Here is a 12,945-nt window from a genome sequence, read left to right as displayed (position 1 = left end):
GAAGATCCATGTTTCTGTTTCTACAGTCAGATTGGGCTTTGGGTTGTGTTGTGTGTCCTCATATTAACTGTTAATGTCGTGTTGTGGGGGGTGGGGTGAAGATCCATGTTTCTGTTTCTACAGTCAGATTGGGCTTTGGGTTGTGTTGTGTGTCCTCATATTTACTGTTGATGTCGTGTTGTGGGGGGTGGGGTGAAGATCCATGTTTCTGTTTCTACAGTCAGATTGGGCTTTGGGTTGTGTTGTGTGTCCTCATATTTACTGTTGATGTCGTGTTGTGGGGGGTGGGGTGAAGATCCATGTTTCTGTTTCTACAGTCAGATTGGGCTTTGGGTTGTGTTGTGTGTCCTCATATTTACTGTTGATGTTGTGTTGTGGGGGGTGGGGTGAAGATCCATGTTTCTGTTACTACAGTCAGATTGGGCTTTGGGTTGTGTTGTGTGTCCTCATATTTACTGTTGATGTTGTGTTGTGGGGGGTGGGGTGAAGATCCATGTTTCTGTTTCTACAGTCAGATTGGGCTTTGGGTTGTGTTGTGTGTCCTCATATTTACTGTTGATGTTGTGTTGTGGGGGGTGGGGTGAAGATCCATGTTTCTGTTTCTACAGTCAGATTGGGCTTTGGGTTGTGTTGTGTGTCCTCATATTTACTGTTGATGTCGTGTTGTGGGGGGTGGGGTGAAGATCCATGTTTCTGTTTCTACAGTCAGATTGGGCTTTGGGTTGTGTTGTGTGTCCTCATATTTACTGTTGATGTTGTGTTGTGGGGGTGGGGTGAAGATCCATGTTTCTGTTTCTACAGTCAGATTGGGCTTTGGGTTGTGTTGTGTGTCCTCATATTTACTGTTGATGTTGTGTTGTGGGGGGTGGGGTGAAGATCCATGTTTCTGTTTCTACAGTCAGATTGGGCTTTGGGTTGTGTTGTGTGTCCTCATATTTACTGTTGATGTTGTGTTGTGGGGGGTGGGGTGAAGATCCATGTTTCTGTTTCTACAGTCAGATTGGGCTTTGGGTTGTGTTGTGTGTCCTCATATTTACTGTTGATGTTGTGTTGTGGGGGGTGGGGTGAAGATCCATGTTTCTGTTTCTACAGTCAGATTGGGCTTTGGGTTGTGTTGTGTGTCCTCATATTTACTGTTGATGTTGTGTTGTGGGGGGTGGGGTGAAGATCCATGTTTCTGTTACTACAGTCAGATTGGGCTTTGGGTTGTGTTGTGTGTCCTCATATTTACTGTTGATGTTGTGTTGTGGGGGGTGGGGTGAAGATCCATGTTTCTGTTTCTACAGTCAGATTGGGCTTTGGGTTGTGTTGTGTGTCCTCATATTTACTGTTGATGTTGTGTTGTGGGGGGTGGGGTGAAGATCCATGTTTCTGTTTCTACAGTCAGATTGGGCTTTGGGTTGTGTTGTGTGTCCTCATATTTACTGTTGATGTTGTGTTGTGGGGGGTGGGGTGAAGATCCATGTTTCTGTTTCTACAGTCAGATTGGGCTTTGGGTTGTGTTGTGTGTCCTCATATTTACTGTTGATGTTGTGTTGTGGGGGGTGGGGTGAAGATCCATGTTTCTGTTTCTACAGTCAGATTGGGCTTTGGGTTGTGTTGTGTGTCCTCATATTTACTGTTGATGTTGTGTTGTGGGGGGTGGGGTGAAGATCCATGTTTCTGTTTCTACAGTCAGATTGGGCTTTGGGTTGTGTTGTGTGTCCTCATATTTACTGTTGATGTTGTGTTGTGGGGGGTGGGGTGAAGATCCATGTTTCTGTTTCTACAGTCAGATTGGGCTTTGGGTTGTGTTGTGTGTCCTCATATTTACTGTTGATGTTGTGTTGTGGGGGGTGGGGTGAAGATCCATGTTTCTGTTTCTACAGTCAGATTGGGCTTTGGGTTGTGTTGTGTGTCCTCATATTTACTGTTGTTGTTGTGTTGTGGGGGGTGGGGTGAAGATCCATGTTTCTGTTTCTACAGTCAGATTGGGCTTTGGGTTGTGTTGTGTGTCCTCATATTTACTGTTGATGTTGTGTTGTGGGGGTGGGGTGAAGATCCATGTTTCTGTTTCTACAGTCAGATTGGGCTTTGGGTTGTGTTGTGTGTCCTCATATTTACTGTTGATGTTGTGTTGTGGGGGTGGGGTGAAGATCCATGTTTCTGTTTCTACAGTCAGATTGGGCTTTGGGTTGTGTTGTGTGTCCTCATATTTACTGTTGATGTTGTGTTGTGGGGGGTGGGGTGAAGATCCATGTTTCTGTTTCTACAGTCAGATTGGGCTTTGGGTTGTGTTGTGTGTCCTCATATTTACTGTTGATGTTGTGTTGTGGGGGGTGGGGTGAAGATCCATGTTTCTGTTTCTACAGTCAGATTGGGCTTTGGGTTGTGTTGTGTGTCCTCATATTTACTGTTGATGTTGTGTTGTGGGGGGTGGGGTGAAGATCCATGTTTCTGTTACTACAGTCAGATTGGGCTTTGGGTTGTGTTGTGTGTCCTCATATTTACTGTTGATGTTGTGTTGTGGGGGGTGGGGTGAAGATCCATGTTTCTGTTTCTACAGTCAGATTGGGCTTTGGGTTGTGTTGTGTGTCCTCATATTTACTGTTGATGTTGTGTTGTGGGGGGTGGGGTGAAGATCCATGTTTCTGTTTCTACAGTCAGATTGGGCTTTGGGTTGTGTTGTGTGTCCTCATATTTACTGTTGATGTCGTGTTGTGGGGGGTGGGGTGAAGATCCATGTTTCTGTTTCTACAGTCAGATTGGGCTTTGGGTTGTGTTGTGTGTCCTCATATTTACTGTTGATGTTGTGTTGTGGGGGGTGGGGTGAAGATCCATGTTTCTGTTTCTACAGTCAGATTGGGCTTTGGGTTGTGTTGTGTGTCCTCATATTTACTGTTGATGTCGTGTTGTGGGGGGTGGGGTGAAGATCCATGTTTCTGTTACTACAGTCAGATTGGGCTTTGGGTTGTGTTGTGTGTCCTCATATTTACTGTTGATGTTGTGTTGTGGGGGGTGGGGTGAAGATCCATGTTTCTGTTTCTACAGTCAGATTGGGCTTTGGGTTGTGTTGTGTGTCCTCATATTTACTGTTGATGTTGTGTTGTGGGGGGTGGGGTGAAGATCCATGTTTCTGTTTCTACAGTCAGATTGGGCTTTGGGTTGTGTTGTGTGTCCTCATATTTACTGTTGATGTCGTGTTGTGGGGGGTGGGGTGAAGATCCATGTTTCTGTTTCTACAGTCAGATTGGGCTTTGGGTTGTGTTGTGTGTCCTCATATTTACTGTTGATGTTGTGTTGTGGGGGGTGGGGTGAAGATCCATGTTTCTGTTTCTACAGTCAGATTGGGCTTTGGGTTGTGTTGTGTGTCCTCATATTTACTGTTGATGTCGTGTTGTGGGGGGTGGGGTGAAGATCCATGTTTCTGTTTCTACAGTCAGATTGGGCTTTGGGTTGTGTTGTGTGTCCTCATATTTACTGTTGATGTTGTGTTGTGGGGGGTGGGGTGAAGATCCATGTTTCTGTTTCTACAGTCAGATTGGGCTTTGGGTTGTGTTGTGTGTCCTCATATTTACTGTTGATGTTGTGTTGTGGGGGTGGGGTGAAGATCCATGTTTCTGTTTCTACAGTCAGATTGGGCTTTGGGTTGTGTTGTGTGTCCTCATATTTACTGTTGATGTTGTGTTGTGGGGGTGGGGTGAAGATCCATGTTTCTGTTTCTACAGTCAGATTGGGCTTTGGGTTGTGTTGTGTGTCCTCATATTTACTGTTGATGTTGTGTTGTGGGGGGTGGGGTGAAGATCCATGTTTCTGTTTCTACAGTCAGATTGGGCTTTGGGTTGTGTTGTGTGTCCTCATATTTACTGTTGATGTTGTGTTGTGGGGGGTGGGGTGAAGATCCATGTTTCTGTTTCTACAGTCAGATTGGGCTTTGGGTTGTGTTGTGTGTCCTCATATTTACTGTTGATGTCGTGTTGTGGGGGGTGGGGTGAAGATCCATGTTTCTGTTTCTACAGTCAGATTGGGCTTTGGGTTGTGTTGTGTGTCCTCATATTTACTGTTGATGTTGTGTTGTGGGGGGTGGGGTGAAGATCCATGTTTCTGTTTCTACAGTCAGATTGGGCTTTGGGTTGTGTTGTGTGTCCTCATATTTACTGTTGATGTTGTGTTGTGGGGGGTGGGGTGAAGATCCATGTTTCTGTTTCTACAGTCAGATTGGGCTTTGGGTTGTGTTGTGTGTCCTCATATTTACTGTTGATGTTGTGTTGTGGGGGGTGGGGTGAAGATCCATGTTTCTGTTACTACAGTCAGATTGGGCTTTGGGTCGTGTTGTGTGTCCTCATATTTACTGTTGATGTCGTGTTGTGGGGGGTGGGGTGAAGATCCATGTTTCTGTTTCTACAGTCAGATTGGGCTTTGGGTTGTGTTGTGTGTCCTCATATTTACTGTTGATGTCGTGTTGTGGGGGGTGGGGTGAAGATCCATGTTTCTGTTTCTACAGTCAGATTGGGCTTTGGGTTGTGTTGTGTGTCCTCATTTTTACTGTTGATGTTGTGTTGTGGGGGGTGGGGTGAAGATCCATGTTTCTGTTTCTACAGTCAGATTGGGCTTTGGGTTGTGTTGTGTGTCCTCATATTTACTGTTGATGTTGTGTTGTGGGGGGTGGGGTGAAGATCCATGTTTCTGTTTCTACAGTCAGATTGGGCTTTGGGTTGTGTTGTGTGTCCTCATATTTACTGTTGATGTTGTGTTGTGGGGGGTGGGGTGAAGATCCATGTTTCTGTTTCTACAGTCAGATTGGGCTTTGGGTTGTGTTGTGTGTCCTCATATTTACTGTTGTTGTTGTGTTGTGGGGGGTGGGGTGAAGATCCATGTTTCTGTTTCTACAGTCAGATTGGGCTTTGGGTTGTGTTGTGTGTCCTCATATTTACTGTTGATGTTGTGTTGTGGGGGTGGGGTGAAGATCCATGTTTCTGTTTCTACAGTCAGATTGGGCTTTGGGTTGTGTTGTGTGTCCTCATATTTACTGTTGATGTTGTGTTGTGGGGGTGGGGTGAAGATCCATGTTTCTGTTTCTACAGTCAGATTGGGCTTTGGGTTGTGTTGTGTGTCCTCATATTTACTGTTGATGTTGTGTTGTGGGGGGTGGGGTGAAGATCCATGTTTCTGTTTCTACAGTCAGATTGGGCTTTGGGTTGTGTTGTGTGTCCTCATATTTACTGTTGATGTTGTGTTGTGGGGGGTGGGGTGAAGATCCATGTTTCTGTTTCTACAGTCAGATTGGGCTTTGGGTTGTGTTGTGTGTCCTCATATTTACTGTTGATGTTGTGTTGTGGGGGGTGGGGTGAAGATCCATGTTTCTGTTTCTACAGTCAGATTGGGCTTTGGGTTGTGTTGTGTGTCCTCATATTTACTGTTGATGTTGTGTTGTGGGGGGTGGGGTGAAGATCCATGTTTCTGTTACTACAGTCAGATTGGGCTTTGGGTTGTGTTGTGTGTCCTCATATTTACTGTTGATGTTGTGTTGTGGGGGGTGGGGTGAAGATCCATGTTTCTGTTTCTACAGTCAGATTGGGCTTTGGGTTGTGTTGTGTGTCCTCATATTTACTGTTGATGTTGTGTTGTGGGGGGTGGGGTGAAGATCCATGTTTCTGTTTCTACAGTCAGATTGGGCTTTGGGTTGTGTTGTGTGTCCTCATATTTACTGTTGATGTCGTGTTGTGGGGGGTGGGGTGAAGATCCATGTTTCTGTTTCTACAGTCAGATTGGGCTTTGGGTTGTGTTGTGTGTCCTCATATTTACTGTTGATGTTGTGTTGTGGGGGGTGGGGTGAAGATCCATGTTTCTGTTTCTACAGTCAGATTGGGCTTTGGGTTGTGTTGTGTGTCCTCATATTTACTGTTGATGTCGTGTTGTGGGGGGTGGGGTGAAGATCCATGTTTCTGTTACTACAGTCAGATTGGGCTTTGGGTTGTGTTGTGTGTCCTCATATTTACTGTTGATGTTGTGTTGTGGGGGGTGGGGTGAAGATCCATGTTTCTGTTTCTACAGTCAGATTGGGCTTTGGGTTGTGTTGTGTGTCCTCATATTTACTGTTGATGTTGTGTTGTGGGGGGTGGGGTGAAGATCCATGTTTCTGTTTCTACAGTCAGATTGGGCTTTGGGTTGTGTTGTGTGTCCTCATATTAACTGTTAATGTCGTGTTGTGGGGGGTGGGGTGAAGATCCATGTTTCTGTTTCTACAGTCAGATTGGGCTTTGGGTTGTGTTGTGTTTCCTTATTTTTACTCTTAATGTCGTGTTGTGCGGTGTAGGTTGAAGTCAGACTGGGCCATTACTATTTACTGGTCTATATTGCATAATGTTTTTGATAAGATCTACATTGTAGATGCATGAAAAGTTTTCCAACAATTTTTCTTTCATGCCTTAAAGTGCAATTCTTTAGTAATACACAGTGGTTAAATTGGGCTGGTGTCTTCAGGTTCGGAGCCCCGGCACATAGGCTGATTATCTAAAAGCTTTGTATACTCACCCCTTTAAAAATCCACCAGAGAGCCCCACCACATAACAAATCCTAATTTCACCGCTGGTAAAACAAACATTTTATACATACATTTTTATCTTGATATTATTATATTTAATTAATTTAACCCCCAACCCTGCAGTTAAACTCCTAACATCTATTTTAGATGGGATGATAAGATTATTTTGTATTTAATTTTTTATTATATAAATTGACATATATTTATTTTTGTTGCAGATTTGCAAACATGAAATCATTTCTTCAGTCGTGTCAAGTTTGAATAAATGTGCCCGCTGTACTGGGCCCTATTCTTCTTTTAAGTGGATTGGTGTGAAGTGTAAGAGTAAGTAATATGTTTTGACTCGTAAATGGTACTGCAATTTGTATGCCAATGTGTTACCAGTATCTATTAATTTCTTCATTTCTAAAAAAATCAAAATTTTGGTAGAAACCATTAAATTCAGAGCAAATCTCAGTAACCAACCTAAATTTATTATTGTGTCTAGTCTGTTCATGTTTCTGGCATAAATCCTGCTACAACCAGACTGAAACGCCCAACCCCGACTCAGAAAAATCAGTAAGTGTTTTCTATGAAATTATATTATATATTATAAAGAATGGTATAGAATAGTTCACTAATAATTTAAAAAAGTATATTTAACATTTTGGAAATGTCTATATTTGATATATTCTTTATATATATTTTTTCTATTACAGAATTCTGATGAATTATTTAGTGACAACTCTGATGAGGACTATATTCCCAGTGGTATTTCAAATGATTCAGAATCTGAAAGGTTCTCTTCAGATTCCGCTAAACAACAGGCTAAACAAATCTCCATCATAGACAGCCAAGAAACATTTGTAGTTAAAGGGGCTGAGGATACTACGGAATTTGAGGAAGTGGCTGAGGATACTACAGAATGTGGGGAAGGTCAATCTGTACCGTCCACAGACATATCAACTTCAATAAAAAAGAATTTCTGTTTCATTTGTGAAAAACCCCAATCAAAATTCACAAGACACCTAAAAGTTCACGAAAAAACAAATGCGGAAGTTGCTAGGGCTTTGGCCTTGCCAAAACATTCCAAGCAACGGAAAAAACTACTGGAGAACCTAAGAAATAAGGGAAATTATGAACACAATGCAAGTGTTTTAGCTGGTGGATCTGGGCAATTAAAAATCAAACGCAAACCGAAGAAAAATTACAATCCAACTGATTATGTGAGTTGTGTATATTGCCATTCAATGCTCCTACGCAGAGATCTATGGAGACATGTACGAAACTGTCCTTCTAAGCCAGCGGATCAGGAACAACCAGGAAGAAATAGGGTACTGGCTTTAGCAACAATGTCTGATTCAGTTCTCTGTCAGCAGATGTCACAGGATGTTTGGAAACTCCTAACACCAATGAAAGATGATGACATCTCTGCTGCAGTGAGAAGTGATTTCTCTATCCTACAGCTGGCACAGTCATTTTTAAATAAACATGGTCAAGATCCGTCTAAATATGATTACATTAGACAGAAGCTCAGAGAGGTTGGAAGACTTCTTTTGATCATGCGAAAGCAATCTTCATTGCATACGATTGAGGATGCTGTTAAGCCTGCAAATTTTGGGATGGTTATACAGGCTGTCAAAACAGTATCTGGGTATGATGCAGCAAAACACACTTATCGCACTCCAAGCCTTGCTCTTAAGCTGGGTCACTCTTTGAACAAGATATGTGACATCATACACTGTAGAGCGTTAATGGCTGAAGACGATGCAAGGATTAAGTCAACCCAGACTTTCAAAAAGTTGTGTAATTCTAAGTGGCCGGAACTTGTGTCTCATGGAGCCTTAACCACTTTACACGAAGGACATTTTAATAAACCATCCACCCTGCCGTTTACTGAAGATGTTCAGCGTCTTCATCAACATCTTGAAACAGTCGCTGAATTAGCTTCTGGGAACTTGAAGACGACCGCATCACCACAAGTATATGGAGAACTGTGCAGATCAACTCTTGCCAAAATTATAATCTTCAATCGAAGGCGTGGAGGAGAAGTTGCAAGGATGCAGCTTAAAAGTTTCCTGGAGAGGGACACAACTCCTCTTCACAAAGATGTCGCGGTTGGGCTCACAAAATTTGAGCAGAAACTTTGTGCCCATTTTAGTCGAGTGGAAATTAGGGGTAAAAAAGGGCGTAAGGTAGCAGTGCTGCTATGCCCTGATGTGGTGGAAGCTTTAAGACTCCTCATCAGCAGAAGACAAGAGTGTGGAGTTCCGAATGACAATGCATTTCTTTTTGCAAGACCAAAGTGTTTGACTCCGTATCGTGGACAAGACTGTCTGAGGATTTACGCAGATCAGTGTGGTGCTCAAAATCCGGAACTCCTTCGGTCAACACAATTACGCAAGCATGTTGCAACATTGTCGCAGGTCCTTAACCTCAAAAACCATGAGTTGGATCAAGTCGCGGACTTCTTAGGCCATGATATTCGTGTCCACAGAGAATATTACAGACTTCCAGAGGCTACAACCCAGCTGGCCAAAATATCTAAGCTTCTGCTTGCCATGGAGAAAGGTTCTCTTACAAGTCTTCAAGGCAAAACACTAGAAGAGATTGACATTGAAGGTAAGTCTATTGAAGTTGTTACAAATTAGATTTTACATTAGTGTATGGTTTACAGTATATTTTAGTGTTCCTAAGCTAAGTTTCACACAGAGTGTATATCTTTACCGAAATAATCCTTATCAGATTTCAGAATTGTCATTCTGTGTTCATTTTATTTGCTTCTAACATTTGCTATGCTTTTTTTATTTTTAGAAAACATAGACTTAACTGACTCAAATTCAAGTGATGACAGTGATGCTGGGGAGACAGATCCACTGACACAAAGTGAAATTGGTAAAAGTGCATAAACATACATTTGGCAAATCATTAAAGTCAACCTAAAGTCAAGTTATCCATATGATGCATCACAAGCTGTATATGTATATGTATATATATATATATATAGAAAGAGTTTGGTTCCAAAATGAGATAACTCTGTTTTTAAACTTTTTCAAAATTCATGTTCATGTATGGTAACATGTTTTTATTGTGTTATTTAGCTGTATTTTTTGAGTTAAGGCTTCAGTCGAAATAAACAAACCGTGCATTTCAATTACTATAAATCAAACTTTTGAAAAAGTTTAAAAACTGAGTTATTACATTTTGGAACCAAACTCTTTATATATATATATATATATATATATATATATATATATAGGTCAATATTTTTGACACTCATTTCATAAAGTGAAACCCAGGGTTCATTCAACATAGTCAAATATTTCAAGCCGTTATTTCTTGAAGTTTTGATGATTATGGCTTATAGATAATGAAAACTCAAAATTCAGTGTTTAAGAAAATTTGAATATTACATGAGCTCAATAAAAAAAATTGTTTTAAACGGAATGTCAACAGAAGATAACTATTAGCCTAGTTGGGAGATTAAGGAGATGAGATCGAGACATCATGGTGTTAACTCTAGTCTTTGCTTGTATAGAAATGACCATGTGACACCAAAACCTTAATTGTAAACTATATCATTCATACCACAGGACTGAAGAGAGTTAGGCGACCTGTTGAGGATTCTCCAGGCACCTCAAATGGTATGGGCATCTATCTCATTTAACTAGCATGTCCAACAAGGTTTGATTCATTTCATGTAGACCAAGCAGTGCCTACTATATGTGACAGTATTGTATTATTCCTTTCATAGATGTTGAGACTGCTTTTGAAGATCCATCTCCAGGTAAGTCAAGAAGGAAGTTTTGATCTACTTATTCGTTTAAAGGCTATATAAATGTTAGTAACAGCTCAAATCAGTGACATAAAATAATCTAGATTTTAGAATTTTGAAATGCGATCTGGATCACTCTTACTTTTGCTTGATATTAATGTGATTTATACGTACACTGCTGAATGTGTTTCTGTTTTGTTTTAAGCTATAAGTGAGAAAAGCAGGAAAAAGATTGATTGCAGGAGTAGGAAACAACATGAACAAGCTGGTAAAACACACAACGAATACTTGATTAGACAATCTTTTTGATCAAAAATCTAAATTGAAAACAGTTAATAACATTAACGGTTAAAACAGTCTAGATTACGCTGAGACATTGTATGAAGGAATCAGAGTCAGACTTTTTATTTCATTGTGTTCATTTGCAATTTGACATTATGCAATGAAATGTAACATCAAGATGGGAAAGCTAATTCTTACAAGAATTGTATAAACTACCTTCTTATCTGCTTTCCTAATAATTATAAATAGGCCAAAACAGCTGCTCAACACTTCAGTCGAGACTAGCAATGATTCAAACAAGGCTAGAATAAAGATAACTATTAGCCTAGTTGGGAGATTAAGGAGATGAGATCGAGACATCATGGTGTTTACTATAGGAATCTGTTTTTCTTTTTTGTAGTCGTTCTTGAAAATCCTGCTGAAAAGGATGCCAGAAGGAAACAAAAACAGTCATGGTCTCCGACTGAAATCGCAGCAGTGATGAGACATTTTAAAAGCCACATTACACAGGGAAAACTTGCCACTAAAATTGATTGCCAGCAGTGCAAAAGTTCTGAGCACCCAGCTTTGTCTAATCGCTCTTTACAAAACATAAGAGATTTTGTCAGGAATAGGGGTTTGACAATAAGAAAGAGGCAGGCACAAAATACTTAATGTGTTTTGGTCATTTTGTTTTGTTTTATATGTGCGATCAAGGTTATAAACTTCTGTTTACTAATATATTATGCTTTGTTCTTTAATATATTATTTAGTTTATCAAAGGTACATTTTATATTACTTTAACTCAATTCATTTGAGTGTTGTATTTTATTTTTGAAAAAGCACACATTAAACTTTGCTTCTCATTCCCAAACTTGGTGTACTGTTTTATGTTTTCATATCTTTATGTAACAAATGGCATGTTGATAAAGTCATATCATAGAAAAACCAAGTCCTTGTTTACACTCTATGAAAGGTTGTATGCTTTATTGCATTGCTATATGAGGTCAAATGTACAGACAGCTGGTTGTTATTACAAAATCAATTTTGTCAGTGTGATCAGGATGCCAACAGAACAAGAGGACTCTTGTTTCATCCTGGTGAAGTGTATTTTGTGATTTCAACTGGCTGGATGTACCATTATCCTGCTTAGTATAGATTTAAACTCCAAGAAGAAAAATAAGTTTGGAAGTTACTAACATGTAAAAGTACTTTCATAAAGGTCATTATTTTGATAACATATATTAAAGTGATATTATAATAAATTGCACCAGTCAAAGTGTCTCACTTTACCGGGATAAGCCTTGTGTTAACAGTTTCAGCAGACCTAAGGATGTTGCCTTCAGTTTGTTGAACCTTACATGTCTTTATGTTAACCATTTGTCCTCATAGATCACTTATGTCCTTATAATACACTACTTTTACACTTCTGTGTTTGTGTTAAAGTGTTTGTCCTCATAGATCACTTATGTCCTTATAATACACTACTTTTACACTTCTGTGTTTGTGTTAAACCGTTTGTCCTTATAGATCACTTATGTCCTTATAATACACTACTTTTACACTTCTGTGTTTGTGTTAAACCGTTTGTCCTCATAGATCACTTATGTCCTTATAATACACTACTTTTACACTTCTGTGTTTGTGTTTTTAAGTTTTCATTAACATTCACTTTAGCGAAGTCTGTTGGCATCAGGTGTTTATAGGTGTGCATAGAAAAATATATGGCATGGTTGGAACTGCTCTGTGGGCCCCATATATCCATGTTAGTCCAGAGATGAGACATTTAGAGACAAAAAGCTGGTATTAGAGAAGAGGCCATTCACACTTCTATATACATTAATCTGTGTGTTTGATTCTGATTAAGCTTATTATTGCAGCATAAGATTGTTTGGGCATTGAATTAGGTGTATGCTTGGTTAATGAGATGAGTTTGTAGACTTAAACGGATGGAGTCTGTCTGAATCCTAAACAGGGCTGGGGAGGCTGTTTCTAAGTATGAGCTTAGTAAGAAAACTATCTACTACCTTTAGAGGATTTTGATATTTGATATTCATAGGATTATTAACAGACCAGAAATTTGTGACCACAAGGATTGACAGACAGAGTGATAAGCAATTTAATGCTTTACTCAGTTTTCCTCATGGTTCAGCAATGTCCTTTTAATACACAATGCCATCATTTTGTGTATGTGAAGCTATGTCCTATTAATTCATGTGTGTCCCATTAATACACTTTAACGACATGTGTGTGTGTTTTATAGCTACTGTCCTTATAAAAACGTATTTGTCATAGGCGGGGCTATCATGTAATTATAATATGTCCCCATAATTGTGTATTTTGTCAGGTTGTCATATTATCACTTGTGTTGTGTTTAAAATAATTCTAAAGTGAGATCTGTGTTGTG

The 12,945-nt window shown here is 40.1% G+C and overlaps 1 protein-coding gene across 1 annotated transcript; it reads left to right on the top strand.

Moving 5' to 3' along the window:
* Positions 1-8,537: 8,537 nt before the first annotated feature.
* LOC306902449 (uncharacterized protein) lies at positions 8,538-10,169 on the top strand (the record flags this gene model as incomplete). The annotated part of the gene is made up of 3 exons (XM_079471012.1): positions 8,538-9,124; positions 9,317-9,397; positions 10,096-10,169. The coding sequence occupies exons 1-3, from the start codon at positions 8,563-8,565 to the stop codon at positions 10,167-10,169; spliced, it is 717 nt and encodes a 238-aa protein (XP_079327138.1). The 5' UTR covers positions 8,538-8,562.
* Positions 10,170-12,945: the final 2,776 nt, after the last annotated feature.

This window comes from Barbatula barbatula (genome assembly GCF_947034865.1).
Source record: "Barbatula barbatula genome assembly, chromosome: 13".
Classification (NCBI taxonomy): Eukaryota; Metazoa; Chordata; class Actinopteri; order Cypriniformes; family Nemacheilidae; genus Barbatula; species Barbatula barbatula.
The sequence above is the reverse complement of the archived record's forward strand: the minus strand, read 5'-3'. Positions and strand labels throughout refer to the sequence as shown.